Here is a 20,391-nt window from a genome sequence, read left to right on the forward strand (position 1 = left end):
TGAACCCGTATGGAGAGCAGGTGCAGATGAGTCAGTTGTGCTTGTGTGAAAATGCGTAAGTGAAGAGCTTATGCAGGAGCGTCTTGGTTTATTTTCTGTCTGCTGCAAGGTTTAACTTAAGATTTGCCCCTTTGCACTTTCAGTGTTTCCAAGTTAGTTGTCAGGACAATTGAATTCCTCTATTGTCTCATGTTGCTTCTGCTTTTCTCCAGTTCTGGTGAGCCCCACTCCTCTAAGTCCAAGCCCTGAGCTGACTCAGATTGACACTTACTGGCTCGTATCAATTATCTGATCTGCTCTCTGTTCAGACTGCTTCTGCCTGCTCCCTGGAAGGGTTCATTTTCTAACAAGGGTTTTTTGCTTTGCCTTGTGAGAGTACATTGCAGCTGCTTTCATTCAGATCTAAAGCTATCCTGGTAAAATAGATGTCTCTGGCAACAGGAGTCTTTGCTAGCATTTTATTGATGCCTGACTGGGTATCTTCTGTACTCGCAGGTTACTCGAGGTTGACGTATCCAGCAACAGGCTCTCTACTCTCCCTTCTGGATTCCTACATCTTAAAAACCTTAAAAAACTCATTGCTTCCAAAAACTATATGGAGAAGTTATTTGACGAGGAAAACAGTACGTACTGTCCAGTGTTATGCCTACGTTTCAAGGCCTGATTTGTAAGGGAGAACACCAAACTGTTATAATAATGACTTAAAACCAGTAATAACTAGAGATGCTTAACATCTCTCAATTCGTTGTCCAAAGTACATAAAAAGGCCTGGTTGTTTTTTAGCACTCATTAAATCCTTTGGCCCTTATCTAGCAAGTATGCAGTATCTTGCTGTATCAGACTGCTGTCGTGCTTACACCAAGTCCACAATGTTTTGTGTTTTCTAGCAACTAATTGGATTGGTTTAAGAAAGCTGCAGGAGTTTGACGTCTCTGACAACAGGTTGGTGGAACTTCCAACGGTTTTTCTATACTGCTTCAAGTCCCTAAACATACTGAATGTTTCCAGAAATCAGCTGAAAGTGTTTCCAGATCCCTGGGCCTGCCCCTTGGTAAGTTGAATTGCTCTGACAGAGTCAGAGGCTGAAAAAGCTGTTGAAACAATGCAAAATATCTACTGTAACACTTAAAAAGCTGTCAGACGTCTTGGGCTGTTCTGTTTCTGTAGGAGTGCCCCTGCCTGATTTGGTTTATTGATCTCAGAGCAAGTCTTTCTGAGGTTCTACCATGTTCTCACCATGTTGATGGCATTGGTGGAACACATGCCTTACTTGGATGTATTCGTTTTCTCTGTAGTTCATATGAGCAGGAGTTTTGTTAGGATCATTTTACAGAACATTCAGCCTTCATTCAAAGTTAACTTTGCCCAAACCCACGGCTAACTAGGGCATCTATATCCACCCGTCCCTGTGACTTGATTCCTCACTATCACAGGGATAGCAGGAGAGCAGTGTACTTTGAGGTGTTCGTTTATGGCTGAAAAGCAAATGGGGATAATTTTCTAAATAACTTTTGAAATACTTTTTGCCCGCCAAAGAATTTCCCCGTCGATTGAGTGAGTGCAATTCCTCAGCAAATCCTATGTGCCTGCATGCACAATGATTTATCTGGATCAAAATATATAAAGAGATCACCTAGAATGAATTTATTAAAGCCTTAAACATGTGACAGCTGATATACCTCATTATTTAAAGAGATGATTACTACTCTGTGGGTGTTTTTTCTTTTCTGTTTTCCAGAAATGCTGTAAAGCATGTAAAAACTCACTGGAATTTCTACCTGACACATTGACTGTTTTCTGGAAAAATCACCTCAGAGAAGTGGATTTTTCTGAGAACTCACTAAAAGAAGTTCCACTGGGACTCTTCCAGCTTGAAGTAAGTGCCATTTCTTCCTACTTCACAGTACTTCTTGTAATACCTGTTCAAATACCTCAAAGTCGTAGCAGTGGCTGCCTGATTAAGGTAGGAGACTACCTACTGTTTTGAGTTGATGAACACAGCAATTGCACGGAGCCTCTGAGCGGCCCATAACCTCCTGAATGACTGCATACGGGACCTTGTCCATCCAGTGTGATGCGATATCTGGCTTTTGACAGATCTTCTGAGAACACTTTGGATGTCTGTGGTTTTCAGATTTTAGGAGTACAGTTTGGAAGACAACTGCTGCAGGCTCCAGCCACTGAAATATAGATGTTCTCAAGTGTGCTCACAAATAGCAGTGTTTTTTCTTAATCTGTCACACCAGTGTTGTGTAATTAAAGATTAATCTTTCTATGCTGAAAATAGCATGTTTGAATGCCCTGAACAATGCTAGTTGGCATCTCCCTTGTCTTTAAGCTTGTGCAGATTAAATAATTCTTGCCAGTGGACGTCAGAGATCCATAGTTTTACTTCAAATTCTTCAGAATTTGTGGCTTCACATGGTTTCGACATGAAACGAAGCAGAACTTGGGGGTTTCCTCCAAGCTTCCTTTCCAGAATGTGAAACTCAGGGTCATGGTGGTAGAAGCAGAGGTGAATCTTGTGCAGAAGTTTCATGATTTTCACCACTGGACTGTGTGGGAAGGATGCAGAAGTGGTGGTTCATACGCACATCCAGTTTGGGCCTTGGGAGTCTACTGCAAAGGTGTCTCTTGCCTTCTGCTTGGAAGAAGAGTGCTGAAGGTCATTTGCTCCCTCGGTTGTTTTTGATGATCCCTGCCGATTTGGCTTTGCTTTCTGGTAACCATTTGTTTTCAATTGGCATTTCTCCTGAAATAGAATGAACAATCCTATGGACTATTGTCTCTGAAACTTGTTTTTTCTGAATACATTAAAAATGAGCCCAGTGGGGGGGAGCTACCATGACAGATATTAAACACTAGATGGTGCTTCAAGGGCACATTTTTTCAGGTGCCACAGCTCAGAGGCTGCAGAGGGACCTGAAGGCACAAGTACAGAGCATCAGAGAAGACCTCAGTGCGATCTCTGCTGATGGGCTGTCTTCAAAGTTAGCGACATTTGTCTGCCCTAAATAGTGCCAGTTCTTATCCATATATCTTCAGCCTTACTTTCATAAAGGAAATAAACAGCAGGCATTTTCAGTGCCCCAACGGCTAGAGCACGGTGAGCAAATAGAAGGTGAAAGCCCATGCCTAGATGAGCCCTGGCTTGGGCTACTCCTTGGTTGTAGAGTTTGTGTCGGTGAATAGGGCTGCACTCGCACTCCAGCCCTCTCCAGAAGTAGATGTGGAAAGGGGAAGAAATGGACAGTAACATGTTCCTACATATCATGTAGGAAACATTGTGTGTTCCACTATCACGTAGGAACAGCAGTGGATTGTCTTCTCCCTGGGAAAAGCTGAAAGCAGAGGAGGCCTCTGACTTGAAAGCATGTCTCTGACCTAGGCTGGGGGGACGTGTAGTTTATCACTGGCCTCTGCTTGGTTTGTGGAGGGGTCTTAAGGCTAGGACCAGCTCACAGTTGCTAATATGATGTATATACTAGAAATGTGGTGTTCAAAGGAGCAGAGGCCTTCTCAGTTTTCCCATCTGTTGCCTGCTAAAGGAACCAACTGTGCATGCTCCAATCCATGCCTTAGACTAGACTAGTTTGCTTCTCTGAAGAGACCTGACCCTCCCTGGGTGGAAGTATTCTGGTAAGAGTCTGGTCATCTTTTCCACGTCGCAAGCTGACCAAGGCAGCCTAATCTGTATGCTGCGGTTCCTTCCCTCTGGTATAACCTAACGCACCAGAGCCCTTTTTGCATGGTGCGGCAGTAGGTTTGAAGGAAGTTGCAGTCTGCTACCTTGTCTCACTTCTGGAGGCACCCATTCTCTTCCTGAAAGGCAGCAAAAATGGAGAAGTTAGAGATGAGAAAGAAGAGGCAATTGCAAAATGAGGACTAGTGATCTCCAGAATTACAGTCATGAAGAGCCACAACCAGTTGAAAGTCACTAATTTTTCCCCCGCGGAGCAGGCACATAAGCATTGCATATAATCTCACCAGGCTCTTGGCTCTCCTGGAGAGTGGCCTTTGTCAGCGTTTGTGGGGGGCATGTAACATGGATACAGTTGACTGAAAATGAAGCACCCCAGCTAGACCACACAGAACAAAGTTTGTGCTAATTCTGGAACGTGTAGCCTCCCTTTCCGCCCGTCCCCTGCTCAGGGATATTTCGGGAGAGGAGTTTGAAGCATTGTCATTGAACAGCCCCATGCTGATACTTGGAGAGAGCTCGACACCAGGCACCAAGGGTGGACTGGGCCTTCCTTCCAGCGGGAGGTTTAAGCCAGATGATGATAAAAGCGTTGGCTGTCAAGATGCGAGTGGCAGGGAGGGTGGAGGGTTTTACAGTTTGCACAGTTTTTCAACCCTTTCCTGTAAAGGTTCGCTCCGTGTATCTGCACTTTTATATTTTTCTTTACCTTCCCCGAGTCCCACCAAGACCCAGTTCTGCCCCTCTCTTATCACTAGAGGGAGCGTCGTGCATGGTAATTGCCATTCCAGCAGCTGCTGGTTGACCGTCGTTTATGTCACATGGATACCTCATATTTTTCCAATCTGAGAAAAGGGGAGGAAGGCCAACAGGCTGGCTTCATGAGACGCTGTTAATCCTGCTTGATGAAAAGGGGCATAAACCTTTTATATTATGTGGAGCACATAAAACATTTAACACACTTGAAGCTGGAGTCTCTGCTGGTAAAACATGATTTCCATGGGGTATAATTCATTAATACCGCTGTACTTATGGCACGAGATAATTCAGCCAACGTTCTGCTTGTATCTCTTTTCACGGGGGGACTTGCAGAATAAACCTGGTTGGAAACTCTACATAGAAGACTGTTTTTCAGTGGGAAGTTGGATTTTCAACCAAATGACCAAGATCATTTGGGCCTCGACATTATTTTTAAAGGCAGATAGAAGAGCAGAAACTTTACAAATCTGAATGTGAACTGCATTTTTTTTTCTTTTCTATTTCAGTTAAATTCAAAGGAGAGCTTGTGTTTAACCTTATTCATGGTATTTGTAGCCTAGTCCTATCTGTATGGTGTCAACTGTACAAATCCGCTTCAATTCCTGTTTTTAAAATTTCTTTCTCTGGTGTGAGGAAAGAAAAAGCAGATAGGTAACTTGTATAAATCTAAAAAGTTAATACAAGTGTATATAAGTTTATATATATATATAAAGTTAATAGAAATCCTTTTCATTTTAATAGGCATCTAATAACAAAGCAATTAAAAAATTGCCTTGTGTGAAATAGTTCACATCTTGCACGTTGATTTTTATGCATACGGAATAGGTGTAAGCCCACTCTGGCGCTGGCTTGCACGCACGTATAAGACTTCTCATCCCTATGTGGCATACTATGTAGGTAAATCATACTGTTCTTTTCCATTTGGAAAGGCTTCCTCCACTAAAAGTAAAATATCCTCTTAAATGGGTTGTTTCCAATTGAATCTGTCAGCAAGTAGACTAATAATCTCCCAGAACTAATAGTGGCGTTGCTTCGTGGAGAAAATATACTTGCTGGAGACGAGAAGGAAATGTTTGCATGCTAGGCAGCACGGACAGGGTGTTCTGATGAGTAAGATGTGCTTTCTTCATGTTTCTGTTATTTAATAGCCATGCTAAAAAAACTTCTTTCTGTGTGTTTGATGGACTCTGTCTTCTAATTAAAGGCTGTTCCTCTTTCAGGCTTTGGTGTCCCTGAAGCTGCTGGGAAATCAGTTAGTTACATTGCCTTCGCAAGATAAGTGGAATTGCAAACAACTTAAATCTCTGGATCTTTCAAAAAACCAACTTGGGAAGTAAGTGTTTCTTACAAATTTTGTCTGAGAAAACAAAAGCTGAAGAAATAATAGCAAACCCGATCCCTCGTGTAATACAAAGGGTGTTAGTAGTGAATTAATTACCTGCATAGAAGGCATTGATACCCACATACCGTGTCTCTAAGTATATTGTGTGTCTGTGACAGTGATGAATTATCCTTTATGGATTCTTCGGGCGTTTAGCACACTATATCATTTATTAAGTGGATAGATTACTGATAATGGCAGTTTAATTTCAGAGCGCGTAGAAATTTCTTTAACCCAGTGTGTGGTTCATCACTACAAATACTAGTTTGGGAGAAGCGTATCTTAACCATAAACCATCTGGCTGGACTGCAGTTTGTAGTTAGTGTGGGAGTATTGTTTTGGAAAAAATGAAAAATCTTTGTTTTTTAAATGGAAGCGTAACCAGCTGCAAGTTCATAGAGAAGACTGACGTTAATAAGGTCATCCAATGAAAGAGTGATGTTCTTCTATTTAAAAATTACAATAGGGATGTTCAACATAGAGAGTTAAAGGTCGCTTGTCTTCTCCAGAACTGCACTGAATTGTGTCCTACTTCTGTCTTCTCATTTGGGTGCCTGTCTAGCAGTTTTTCTGGTGTCCTTATGAGTTGCTGTGTCAATTGCAAAAGACAGATGGTTGGTTTTTGGATCTCTCAGTGCATTTCCGGAGTTGTGTTGTTGGGTCATCTCTTCTCAGAGACTCTGTGGTGAGAGCTGGGAATGGAAGCAGGTCGGTTCTTCGGCGCTTCTCGTGAAGCTTGTTCAATCTGCTGTTTGACAGCCTACTTAACCTTGACACCCATAAAGCTGGGGGTCAAGTGCTCTCGCCCTGGGAGCTGAAAGTGCAGCCTTGCAGAGCTCTGTTAATTTGCCAGAAGAAAACCGTTGGGCCTGGACAAGTGTTGGTGGAGTTTAGCTCTGTGATTGCACAGCGGGTTTCAATCCCATCTCTCCAAAGCAGATGGGAACCTGTAAGAGCTGTGCTGTGAATCCCGCAGCCCTGAGTGGAGCCAAACTCTGCACCGCATGATGTCCCAGGCACGCAACTCAGGCGTCATGCTCAACTGCTGTGTCTGAGCTTTTTTCTCCACGTCACCATTTTGTTTTGCCTGCAGGAGTGACGAGGGATTTAAAACAAAGCGGATTCCCTTTTTCACCACGAAGAACAGGGTGCGCTGCGGCCCAGAGGCAGGTAAGGTCCACGGCAGTGGAAATGCGGGGAAGCAAGTGCTGAGAATGCCAGGTGAGCTGTGAAGCAGCAGGAACATGGAGTTTGTCTGGAGGGAAATCGGTGTAAATTCATCTGCAATTTTAAGTGCAACAGCATTTAAATTAAGAGGAAAAAATGTTTCTAAAGAAATTGTGCAGCTGATCGGTACTGTCAACATATAGAAAGATGAAAAATGAGTGAAACCTGTTTCTTTCACTGAGCTTTTATTCTTTTCTTTAAGGTTATTCTTTTTAGCCAGAGCACTAACTGATATGTTGAAGGGAAATCAACCCATAATTAGTCTTATTACTCTCAGGATTGTTTCTGTTGCTGAATTTGTAAATTGCGTGTTTTCCCCTGTCTCTGTGATTTGCATCCACAGTTTGGGGCAGAGCAGAAGAGAAGTTCTGGATTAGTGCACGTGAAATCCCAGAGAGAACAAAGGAATATCTGAAGATATTCGCACTGCTTCCTGCTCTCTGTGGGATTCATCTGCATTTCTTTTTGTTTGTTTGTTTTATTTTAAAGCACTTGGAGAGCTTTCTCATTCTCGACTGCCCGAAGAATGGCTTGCTCTAAAGCATTCTTTGCAAATCGCAGAGTGGAATAGAGCTGGCGTCTTCATGACGCACATCTGAGCAGCCCTCAGCTGCCTGGGGGAGGGAGAGCAGCAAATGCTTTCCTCAGTTCCCCTGAAAATAATTGTCCATGATCTCAGGTCAATGTGAATAGGTAAAACTGGTAAATACACCAAGCACAGCCATAGCTACCTCCAGTCTGCTCATCTAGGAGGCAGAAGTTCTACCTGGACCTCCCGGCAGGGCTAATCCTACCTCATTTTTCTGTCTGTGGAAGTAGAGGTTGCTCTGCATCAAGTCCTGTACGTGCACCCTAAGGAGAAGGGGTTGGTCTGCATTGTTTTGCAAATAGGAAATGGAAGTAGAAATGCTGTGACATCGGTGAAATCCTGAACATGGAAGAATTGGAAAAGGAGTCTGAATCTTGCGAATTTGTGTAGCCTGACATATCCCCAGAGCTTCTCCGTGAAGTGCTACAGCAGCGTTTCCCAACGGGGAGAGAAGGGCAGGAGCAGCGGGCAAAGGCAGCTAAAACCAGCCTATAAAAGGGAATTGCTGTCCTAATGGGAATTTCTATGTGCTGCAAACTGGCATAACCCCTCTACGTACAGGAGGAGAGGATGGGCTCTGCATTAGTACCATTTGAAAAGCCTTGGCACATAATACCCTGGTGCCACTTCGAGCTGCCTGAGGTTGCCGCAGCTTGCAGGAGGGCACAGAGTAGCCCACCTGGCTGGTGCCATGGTTGAATAGCCACAGAGACAGAGCAAAGCCAGCTCATCTTTTTCTCTCTGTTCCTCTGCCAAGTATAGCTTGGTGAGACTGGAGGATGTGGCCAAGAATTTAAAGAAATCAAGAGAAAACAGAAGCTGGAGTACATCAGCTGCTCACAGAAATCTCCTAGCGAGGTGGGGGGCAGGTTTTCATATGATTTTACCAACAAAGCTATTTACTTAAATCTAGATTATTTAAAGAGAATAATTTATGGACGCTCACCATACTTGATTGATAAATCTCAGAATAACTTCTTGCACACGCATGTGGTGTTGGTGTCGTTTACTCATCCAAAAATACATTTTCAAGATGGGATTGGTTTTAATTTTTCTACAGTTCTTTAAAAGAAAATTTGAGCTCAAGCCAGAGAAATCATAAATAACTCATGAATAAATAATTACAATTCATAAACACCTTGAGCTTGCTTCCAATATAGTCTGCTCCTTTCCACCTGGGATTTTTTGCTGAATTGAGAGCATTGCTACTATTTTAGGTGTTTGCTCCTACGTGTCCAAGAGGGACTAAATCTGTCTGTGCCTAGGTGTGTGCTGAAGAGGAACAATGAAAAGTTTAAGTCCAGCGATGAGCCAGAAAGGAAGTGAATTGAATCCATGAATAAGCCTGCTGTTCTCCTAAAATAATCCCCAAGATGATTTTTTATTTCAAAACTCAAAGGCAGACTGTGACACCCTGCCCACAGCAGGCAGTCCTGTCACGTATATGAAACACCCCTGCAGACAGTGGGGCTCTATCTTACTCCCTTTCTGATCATAGCTCAGGCTTAAAATGCTGGTAATGTTAGAACTGGGGAATTTTCTCCGGAGAAAACCTCTTCCATTTTCTTTTTTTTTTTTTCCCCTCCCCCCTTTTTCGGGCAAGTCTAGTTACCGTTCCTCAAGTCTTCTCTGTAAGAAGAGATCTTGGTGGAAGTGCAGCTGTCCTATCCTTGAGGAAGGCTGTGTCTTGCATCTCAGGGAGCTGCTTGCATTGACCGTGGAGGCAGCAGATGGTGCTGATTGTACTTTCCTAATCAGAGACTCAGAATCTGCTTGTCCCTATGTGGCCTAGTTTTCCTTGACTTTGGGATGCTTCTTGGTGGATACATGTGATGCTCTTAAGACAGCAACACAATTCATGGCAGTTTTTCATGCTGCTGTCCCAGGGGTAATTTGTGAAGTGAAATGATGCTCTTTGGAACCAGCTGAATTTCCCTTTGTTTGAACCTCTCCAGCAGCAGCAATTCAGCCATGCAGTTGTTGCTATTATTGCTTGGGATGCTCCCAAAATACGCCAGTTACTGCTCAGGCATGTAGGAAGTCTGAAGTGCCCTGAGACCTTGCGGTGTAAAACAGAACGGAGGGGCACATGCAAAAGCGTTTTAGAGGCAACATAGGTCTGTCAGCTGCAGTTTGGGTTTTATTCTCCGTTATTATTGACTTTGATTCACCATAAGTTGCTCCAGGATGCAGTGTGGGGGCCTGAACATAAATTCTGACTGGCTTCTGGCTTTTCTCAGGCAACATGGGAGAAACATGTTGACAGCGACTTGTGCCCTTGGTATGCCCTTTCACTGCCAGCTGTTAGGCTAGAATAGGGGCAGTTCACAAGGTATTACCAGCTATTCAAGAGCAAGAAATATAACGCCACTCATCCTCTGACATACAGTCATCTTGGCAGGCCTGGAGTTCCTCCCTCAACACCCCAGAAGTGCTGGAGACTGTCACCTTCAAACACACCTATCACCATGATTTTTTAAAAAATTGAGATGTGAGCATTTATGTTTGATCACCGTTGAAGGCTGTTTGCTTTTTCTGCTGTTGCTTCGTGGTGGCACCTTGGCAAGAACCTCATGTCCTGCCTACAAAGTTACGGTGGAGGCTCTCGGTCCAGAGCCTTGGTGCTTGTTATGTTTTAAAGGTGCACTTTGTTTCCTGTCTTGTTCCAGGTCCTTTTTTGGAGTTTCCAGCATTTCTGAGTGATTCTCTGGAAGTCCTTTATCTGAACGACAATCAGCTGGACTCCGTCCCACAGTCCGTTTGCCTTCTGAAAGGTTTAACAGAACTTTATTTAGGAAAGTAAGTCCATGTCCTGGAAAAGCTATGCAGTATTATTTCCATGTTGTTTTAGTGACCAGTCTTCTGTAGAGCCCCACCCCAGATGTCCAGCGCTTTTGAATCAAAAAGTTGGGAATAATCAGCCCCTTGTTAGAACTGGGCCCATCATTTGCTTTAGATAAGGGGGAGGCTGGCCTTTTGAATTAGGGAAGATGATCTAATGCTTTGAACACAGGCCTGGGAATCTAATGTGCCTCTAGTTCATTCTGGCTTTTTGCTGTCAGCTTCTATAGCATTGGAGTCAATAACTCATCATTTTTGCCTTTATTTCCTCAACTATCCAGTAAAGATGATTATGCTTGTCTGCCCCAGAGGATAAATTGAGGTTATACATCACTTTTAGGATGGAAATTACTATTAAAGTGCTGAGTAGTCTTATTAAAATGTTAATGGAAGATTTCTGCAAGGAGAGAATAGTGTAATCTGAGAGTCCGTGAGAGCAGCTACTTACACACAAAGCCTGGTTGTTGGTAGATTTATTTGTTTTTGTACAGTAACCCTGGTATCCGAGAGCTTCCTCCAGAACTTGGACAGCTGGCTAATCTCTGGCAGCTGGATATCGAGGAACTAAATATCAGTAATGTTCCTGCAGAGATCAGAAAAGAGGGTAAGGCTGATCCTGTGTGTTCTTTATTAAATTGACTGAACGTATAATGAAAATCACTTCCTTTTAATGGTCCTGAACAGGAACAGACAGTGTGCTCCCAAGCCCTTGTTGCAGTTAACTGGAATTGTGTTAGGGAAACCTCCTACGCATATTTGCAAGTTCGATAATCAGTGCTGAGCCCTGGCTGTATGATGAATTTAAGATAGATCACATGTTAAAATGATGACTTATAAATGCAACATTTAATTTGCAGTATGCATGCCGGATAAATTCCATGGCTTGCTTCCTGAATGTGTATATTTTACGGTATTTAGACGGTCTTTGTAAAGACTCAAGTGTTTAGGATCAGCAGTCAGTCACATTGAAGTGACTTTATTGTAAGCTGCGAGGTTTTTGGATCTATTACAATACTGTCTTCTTTTTTGTGTGTTTTAATAAGAAAATCCTGTGGGAACAAAGTTATTAGGAATTATTCCTTCTCCAGCACACTGTTGAAGCCTAAATCTAATTTTAACTGGAAACATAAAAGTAGAAGGAAAAACTGAGTATTTTCCAATACTAAATTCGTATTTTATGTTTCCTTTGAGCTTCTGAAGCATACGAGTCACAGCATTTGTTTCTTCTTACAGTGCTCCATTGTAGAGACTCAGAGCAGTGACCTTTTCCTGGGGTCTCTGTCTCAGGTTTGTCCACTAGAGGTTTCTTTGTTTATTCACTGGGTTGTCTCAGCCCACAGCAAAACTGCAGGGAAAATATTAATTCAGCTGATGTGTCTGCAGCAGCAGGTTTTGTGCGGTCCTGCTGTACATATGTACATTTGTAACTGCTAACCACAGATAAAGCCTGTTCGCTTTTCCCCCCATAGGCCCTAAAACAGTGCTGGCGTACTTACGAGCACAGCTGCGCAAAGCTGAGAAGTGTAAGCTAATGAAGATGATCATCATTGGTCCTCCACGGCAGGGAAAGTCGACGCTGATTGAGATCCTACAGACAGGAAAAGTCCCTCAGATGATGCACAGCGATGCCACAATACGTACAACAAAATGGGAGCTCCCTAAGCCAGTGGGACACAAGGCAAAGGTGAAAAACAATCGAAGATCCTTAGCCCCGGTGGGATGTTTGAGCCCCACAGTGGGCTGAAATTGTCTGTCCTTTACAAAGAAGAGTTTCCATTACCTGTGAGCCAGACCTCGCAAATGACGTGTCTTTAGACCCATCACAATTCCTCTGTTTCATTTTTAGTTGGCACTAGAGGGCAATTCTGTTTTCCTGAGCACTCAACTTTGTATCCTAAAGGAGCGAGCCACGTGTAGACTGCCTAAATTCTGGTTCTCCCAGCTTGGGTGGTTTTTGGACGCTGGTTCTGAGAGAATGTTTTAAATCAGCTCCTCTAAAGCAGATTGTCCTTTCATTTGGGGCCAGAAAATGGGACATCAGTACCTAAAGCTGGACTCCCTTGATAACCAAACTGTCCTGGGTGCGGAAGGTGGGTGGAAGGTAGGATGCCTGACCTTTGGTATGATCCGGGGCTGTCAGGCATACCTTAAACACCCAAATCTCAGATGGGTCATTCAGGGAGTGTGTCAACCCATGCTGAACTAATTTGGACAGCATTAAATTAATTCAAGCATTTGCAGGTGGCCCTGTCCACTGCCTGGGTAGTAACACAGGGATTAGAGCATGGAGGTCCTGAGGTCTTGTCAGAGCTGATGGTGTGCAGACGCATGGCTCTCCCTTCCTGGGTGAGAGCCATGACCACCAGACTGTTTTGGAAGGGGTGGAGGAGCCTGCTGAGTTCAGCTATTCTACAGCGAAGAGTGCCAGGCCAGAGACAGAAAGAAAAAGAGCAAGCACAGCCTGACTCTACAGACAAGACTTTAGTGGGAGACAGGACTTGTGTGTTTTGTGTTGAAGAGCAGCTGAATAAAATAAAAACCTAGACATCATCAGAGACCTGGTATGGGATCAAGATGCTGAACGGGCTTTTGTCCCTACCTCTGAGTCTCTGCCTCTGTACGAGCACCCACAGCTGAAGGTCTTTTGAATGAACAAAACAGTCCTGGTGCTAGTTAGGGCTTGGTTTAAACAATATGGAAGTTCTTCCAGCTGTTTCTGGGAGGCTTCAAACTGGAACTATGCTAGGAGATCAGAGCTCTACTGAGATACTTAGCTCCTTGCTGAAATCTCATAGGGCAACTTGTCGTGTAGGATCAGTCAGTACTTGGACCTGGACCAGTAAACAGAGCCCACTCGGTGTTATGTGGTGCTCTGAGGATGGTGGCTGAAGCCAGGTTTGTTTTTGTGCTCAGTCACAGGCTTCTTGCCTCCCCATGGCCAAGTGATGTAGGGACAGAGCCTACAAGGTATGTAGGTGCTTCCTACTGCAACTGGGAGCCTGCATAGCACTTATAGCGAAGAGCTACGGTCCCTCTTAGCGCTGTTTTGGGGCTGCACGGAGGAATGGATGCTGGGATAGTTGGAAGAAGGGCAAAGCTAGAGAGGCCTCCATTCACATGTTTTCCTGAAAATCAATGAGTCTGATTTCCAGTGGCTGTAATTCTGGCCCATCCCTGGTGTGACGCACGTCAGAAGCCTCTGAGCAACATGCGGGAGGTGTTTACGAAAGACTTGAGAAATTTCCCATCTCCTGAGCATCTATATTCTGTTTGGCTCAGTTAAGGACTGAGCTCAGTGGAAGTGATTTCAGCAGGGGTTTCCTGTTCCCCATAGCAGTGGCAGATAAGTAGCTTCAATGGTCCTGTCAAGCATGGCACAGACAAGGATGAAACAGTTCCTATTCAAGATGCAGTGAAATACAGGGCTCAGAATGAGACCCTTGTTTGTACTGGAGAATCCACAGCATTAACTGGAGATTTACCAGCATCAAGGGCACCTCTATCGTTTTAGCAGCAAGTAATTAGTCTTGATTTCCTGTGGGGAAGTGGTAGCCACGCTTAACAATTGCTTGTTGATTTTTCTTTCCTGGAGGCACAATTAGGACATTGAAACCCTTCTTGTGTCATACATTATGCAGGCGTAGGTTTATACTTCAGCTATTATCTCCCTGTGATTTACTGCAACCGTTTGATTTGAACACTTCTCTTTGTCTAAGTAGGTTGATTCAGTGGAGTTCAATGTCTGGGATATCGGAGGCCCAGCGAGCATGTCTACAGTCAATCAGTGTTTCTTCACAGACAAAGCATTGTACATAGTGGTATGGAACTTGGCACTGGGGGAAGAAGCTGTGGCAAACTTACAGTTCTGGTTGCTGAACATTGAGGTAAGAAGTCACTGGTGGACTCTGGGGTATCTATTTATCAAGTAATAGCTCAGCACACAGATATGTGATACTACAGATTCTTTTTGGTCTGCTTTTAAAAACTCCGCAAGCTATGAATTTTGCATAGCTTTTGGAATTAATTTTCCATTACGCTGTAGGCGTAACGTTGTATTTAATGGTTTAAATTTATCATTTGCTTTATTCTCCCTCACACACATCAGAGAATGAAACAAAAGCTGATTTATAAACCCTTGCTAAGTAAGGCTGAACATACTTAATTTGGAATTAGTGTTTGACCACACTGTGCTCCGAGGGGGGTTTTGAAGCATTTTCTTTCTTGTATGGGTTAGACGCACATTAGTCTTGAGGTTATACTTTTAACACTTCAGATTTAGCTAAGCTAGAGAGTATCTCCCAGTCAGTTCTCAGCTAAGACTCAGAACTGCAATGAATTCATTGGTCTTGATTGATTTTTGTAATACCGTGTTCATAATTTTTTGTAAATGTTTATTATTTTATATCTGTCTTAACATTACATACACAGAAATGGGCCCTAAAGCTACTGCCTCTCAAAAAAGAAACATCTTGACGTTACAAAAGTGTTAGCTTAATGGTTAGCAGCAATCAAAAACCCAAACTAGGTAACAAAGCCAAAAGCATAATTATGACATTTCAAAAATGTATGATGTGCCTTTTTCCTTAATACATCCCAGCAAGCAGATAGTAGCATCAGAAGAGATACAGAGGAAGATGAACATGATGGTTAAAAGTGAGGAAAAGCTTCTGAGTGCACAGCAATTAAATAGATTAGGCCCCTTCAGCCTGGGAAAGAGGCAAATGAGGAGGGCCACATGTAGACTTACCGGGGTAAGGAGAAAACCACAAGGGAGTCTTTGTTGATGATCTTTTACAATAGAAGGATTAGGAGAGATCAAATGAAATAGTGAGATGGTAGCTTTGAGAAAAACAATAGGAAGTATCCTAAACGCAACAGATAGCTAACCTGTGGAATTTATTGGAACTACGATGGGCTATGGGTGTCAGAAGTTGAAAAAAACAGACTGGTGGTAGAAAAATCCATCAAGTGCTGTTAATTCAGAGATACTGACTCATGCTCAGGAAGTTGGCGAGCTGCAGGCTGCTGGATCCTGGGAGAACGCATCAGGGAAAATCTCTACATGTGATATACCCTGTGCCTATACCCTTCATTAGCCTCCAGGCAGAATATTAGGCCAAGTGGGCCCTTTGGTCTGACATGGTACAGCCATCACTCCCATCTCTACACAGGGTTCGACTTTGGTGTCGTTCAGGTTAGGAGATTTCAGTGGGCATCGTAAGAGACAAATGGATTGACTGCAAATAAGCGTATGTTTCTGCATCTGAATTTTCTTCTGTGGTCGAAGTCATTTGGATCAGCAGGCTGATCCCTGCTTAAGCCTGTGCAATCCCGTTGTATTTGGCAGCATGTTCCCTGAAATCTGGATACGTTCCAGTCCTGTAATAGAATCATGGAAGGGTTGGAAGAAACCACGAGATCATCTAATCCATTCCTTTGCACTGATTCAGAGTTAAGTAGATTTAGACATTTCTAGCAGTTTATCTCACCTCTCCATGTACCTCCAGTGAAAAGGTTTGCGTAACTTCCCCAGGTATCCATTCTGGAGTGTAACTAGCCTTTTTCAGGATCTCAAAGTTAGATCTTATAGCTAGAGGTTAAGGTAATGTCTTTTCCTTTGTCTGGGTGGACATGGTTCCCATCATTTAGCGGACTTGTAGCAACTTAATACTGCATGGCAAGTCCCTTTATATTAAACCCTGGTGTCATAAACCCAAACTGACAGTTTCCTGCTCCGCAGTAGCAGCAGATGATTAAGCCATATTCTGCAGGAGAACTTCTGTAATACCCAGATCACTTGTTGCTGTTGTCAAGCTGCCACAACAGGTTGCCTCTATTTCATATATATTCCATTTTATTAATGTACATGACTGTCCCCTCTTAAACATTGTACTTTCCACATGTCCTCACTGAATTTATCACGACGTAATCTGGATGAGATCATTGTCAGTGTTTTCTCTTACAGGCCAAAGCTCCAAATTCAGTGGTGTTAGTGGTAGGAACACACCTTGATTTAATAGAAACTAAATTCCGTGTTGAGAGGATAGCAACTCTGAGGGCATACGTCTTGGCTCTCTGTCGGTCTCCCTCTGGATCCAGAGCAACCGGCTTCCCAGATATCACATTCAAGCACCTACAGTAAGTACTTGTGCCTTTATGAAACTCAGGCACTTTATTTCATGTCACTTTAAACAATTCTGTAATACTTGATCTCCCTGGCAACGGAACTCATTTAAAGACTCGTCAGCATTGCATTTTGTCTATTTTTGACTGAGATAATGTAGTATAATCAGAGAGAAGTTCAACGTTGCTCAGGGGTCTGATCATGGGTCTGAGAGCTGGAAGCTCCAAAGTCATGACCTTGGCCAGCCTGTTTTAGTGCTTGTGCTCCACTCGGGTTTCTCACCATTAAATGGTGATGCAGTTTATTAGTCACCAGGAAAGAAGGTACAGATTGAGTAATTAATGCTCCAAAGCTTGAGAGAATGACTGTTACAGGGTGGGCGCTGTGGGGTTTGTCAGGGGAAGGCTGCATGGGAACCTCTCGCTACCTGTCATGAGAACGCAGCTCACATGGCAGTGTTGGCAGGGTGAGGAGTGGGTCAGCCCTGTGAGCCCCCGGCAGCCCAAACCTGTGCCATTTGAGCTCTCCAAGTGTGATAACGGGGGGGTGGTGCTGTCTGGAAGATCGATGCCAGGCCATGGAGTCTGATGCTGATCCCTTCCTTTGGCTGATGGAGAATGCCCTTGGGGAGAGGAGGCTTCGTCTGGGGAAGAAGTGAATCTGTCAGCCAAGGGAGTGCACAGCACGGGGGGAGCGTGGAGGCAGCAGGCTGGCACCAAACAGTGTGAAATTGCCAGTGCCTGGGGCAAGAGCAGGTGGCGGCTGGCAAGTAAAGAAGGGCGCTGCAGTGTCCCCAGCGCTTTGCATCTGCTGCCTGGCAAAGTCGTCAGGAGACCTCCCACGCTCTGTTCTGCAGGCGCAAGAGCTGCGTTGGGCATCCCAGCTGGCTCTTTCCCGTTAGGAGGAGTACCAGGGACCCAGTGTGAGGCACAGAGACTCGCAGTGAGAAAGAGAAAGCTTCTTGGTTCAGTCTCCTCAAACCTCTTTTTCCATCACCACAGAGCACCCTAACGTGATCTCAATTGTTCTTTCTCAAGGGGACTTTCTTTCACCCTGCCACACATCCCACATATCCCCTTCTTCACCTTCCTTTCCCCCTGCATTTCTTTCCCGTCAGAGTTGTGCCTGATTTCCTCCCTCCTCCCACCTGTGCATCTCCTTCACACCCCATCATCCACCTGGATGGGGCTCCTCCGAGCAGTGCTCTGGGCAGCCGGAGGGGGGTGAGTTGTGAAAGCCCTGTGTGGGTGAACCCAGCTGGTCTTCCAGCTTCCCAGTGACTGCACGCTTCCCAGTGACTGCACGCTTCCCAGTGACTGCACGCTTCCCAGTGCCACCGATGGCTGAGGTTTAAGATAAAGCATATTGCTTTAGAACAGGATTTTCTTTCTGCCACAGGAACATGTGTAGGATCAGTTAGAAAGACCCTTTGTCAAGGAAAGTGAAAGAGAACCGTTCTTACCCAGCCCACAAAAAGGCCAAAAATAGTAGGAGCTGGAGAGGGCAGGTTTTTAGCTATTAAAGAGATGATAAAGGCTGGCTTTTAGGATCTAAGCATCAATTCCCAGATCACAGGATCCAGCTGAGCAAGGGCTGGAATGAGGGTGGAAAAAGGTGTCTGGTATTCATCATCACGCCTTTGATCTGAAGCGGGGAGAACTGGACTCATCTCCAGTGGCTGCCAGAGCACAGTGTTTTCCTCCTTCCCACAGTCCCCTCCAGGATGTGTGCAGCACTGAAGGGGAAAAGTGCTGACTGTGGTCGGTGTGCCAGGGAGGTCCCCAGAGGGTGCAGTGCATTAGGGGACAGAGAGCAATGCACGGCGAATGAAGCAGGCAGAGCAGAGGTTGGGCTAATATATCTTTTCCAGGCTCCTTAGTATTTTTTTCCAAAGCTAAAAATGCTCACTGACAGCTTTCCTCCCATTCATCTGACACAGGAAATTTAAAGTCACTGATAAGACAAAGTGAGCCTGGAAAGGAAGCTGATATGCTGATAAGGTTTGATAATCCTCCCCCTTGCATGACTTTTGCAGTGAGCTCTCGTGTAAGACTCTGGAAGGCCTTGATGGACTCCGACAGCTGATTTTTCATGTCACTTGCAACATGAAGGACATCGGCAGCTCAATTTGCTCACAGAAACTTGCAGGGAGATTGGTGAGAACTGTGCTTTCTAGGGGTGATCCTTAGCAAAGGGGGGCTTTTTTGGGGCTTGGTTTTGGATTGGGAGATGAACTTTAGAAGTTATTGCTGATGCAGGAGGCATGGGAAGTATATAACGTGGCTTTCTGGCTTTGGGAAAAGACAGCACTGTAAGATCACTGTAAAGAGGAGGTGGCTTAGCCAGTTCATCTCCAGCAGAGTGATTGCTGTCTGCTGTTGATCCTGCTGTTTTGTTCTTGTGTGGATTGCAGATACCAAGGAGTTACCTCAGTCTTCAAGAAGCTGTCCTTGCAGAACAGCACAGAAGAAGTCAGAATGATGATGTACAGTATTTAACAGACAGGCAAATAGAACTGATGATTGAGCAAACCCCTGGAAATGATATCAAAGACTATGAAGACTTGCAAACGGGTAAGTCAGAGCAGGCCGGTAATTTCTTGGAAATCAATGTGTGTTACCTATTGAAACGTTCCACAAATAATAAAAATGGGGGAAAAAAAAAAACCCACCACATACTTGCTGTGCAAAAAAAGAAGTCGCAGAATGCTCTACACCTGTGTAGAGGTCACTTTGGAAGTTGGTGAGGTATAAAATTAATAATGGGACTTAGTGCAGTGGGCTGGGAAGTTTCTACGATGGGCTCAGAATACTGAAAGTTTTTTTTATTATTTTTTTTTTTGAACAAGCTTTGTCTGATTTTATTTCTGCTGTGTGAAGAATGAGGGTTGCCATAGTTTCAAGGCTGTCTTCTCCATAGGGCCCCAGTCCCATGATCTTTACGGAGGCCTTGCTCTGCGGGAGGCCGGGAGGGCCCTTCCCTGTGAGGATGGCAGGAGGAGGGCGAAGGGGAGGTGTGATGGGAACATAAATACTGACTGTAAAGCGGCGAGATGTGGGTTTTACAAGCGGAGTGCCAGATAGCAGCACTCCTCAGATAAAGGTTATTCTCTTGGCTTGGCTGTGTGCTGGCTATATCTGGTATGCATAAAACTGCACAGACTGCCTTGTAATCTTACTCATCTGCACTGTGGTGTCCTAACGCTGGTCTATTACTAATCTACAGTTCTTTATTTTTTGCAGCAATTAATTTTCTCATAGAAACGGGTACACTACTGCACTTCCCAGACACAAGCCATGGCCTGAGAAACCTCTACTTTCTTGACCCTGTCTGGCTCTCGGAGTGTCTACAGAGGATTTTCAACATCAAGAGCTCCAAGTCTGTAGCTAAGAATGGAGTTATCAGAGCAGAGGATCTCAGGATGCTGCTGGTTGGGACAGGCTTCACTGAGCAAACCGAAGAGCAGTACTTCCAGTTCCTGGCCAAGTTTGAAATTGCACTGCCTGTGGCCAATAACAGGTATGTTGATAAATAGAGAGGCTTAGCCAGGGTGGAGAAAAATGGCCATTTAATCACCAGATATTAACAGGCTTTGTCACTATAAGCGGTTGTCTTGACAGGGATCTTGCTGTGAGAAAATATTTGAGCGCATTAAATAGTGTAATGGAAGGCACCCATCCATTTGGGCTGTGTTTCCTGGCGTGAGCATCCTTTGGTCCAAATAAACTAGTTTGAAAACTTTCCAAAGCAGGTCTTTGTCCCCTCGGTGC

General features: G+C 44.3%; 1 protein-coding gene across 2 annotated transcripts in view; it reads left to right on the forward strand.

Moving 5' to 3' along the window:
- LRRK1 (leucine rich repeat kinase 1) overlaps positions 1–20,391 on the forward strand; it is an 82,250-nt gene that overhangs the window by 35,717 nt on the left and 26,142 nt on the right. For both annotated transcript variants that reach the window (XM_063346096.1, XM_063346097.1), the window contains 13 exons: positions 496–623; positions 888–1,051; positions 1,739–1,876; positions 5,680–5,792; positions 6,934–7,010; positions 10,326–10,455; positions 10,989–11,101; positions 11,967–12,181; positions 14,217–14,381; positions 16,463–16,635; positions 18,657–18,777; positions 19,035–19,194; positions 19,864–20,140. In XM_063346096.1, coding sequence (XP_063202166.1) covers positions 496–623; positions 888–1,051; positions 1,739–1,876; positions 5,680–5,792; positions 6,934–7,010; positions 10,326–10,455; positions 10,989–11,101; positions 11,967–12,181; positions 14,217–14,381; positions 16,463–16,635; positions 18,657–18,777; positions 19,035–19,194; positions 19,864–20,140 — 1,974 coding nt within the window. The remainder of the gene's footprint in view (positions 1–495; positions 624–887; positions 1,052–1,738; positions 1,877–5,679; positions 5,793–6,933; positions 7,011–10,325; positions 10,456–10,988; positions 11,102–11,966; positions 12,182–14,216; positions 14,382–16,462; positions 16,636–18,656; positions 18,778–19,034; positions 19,195–19,863; positions 20,141–20,391) is intronic.

This window comes from Chroicocephalus ridibundus, chromosome 9 (genome assembly GCF_963924245.1).
Source record: "Chroicocephalus ridibundus chromosome 9, bChrRid1.1, whole genome shotgun sequence".
In the NCBI taxonomy this organism is placed as follows: domain Eukaryota; kingdom Metazoa; phylum Chordata; class Aves; order Charadriiformes; family Laridae; genus Chroicocephalus; species Chroicocephalus ridibundus.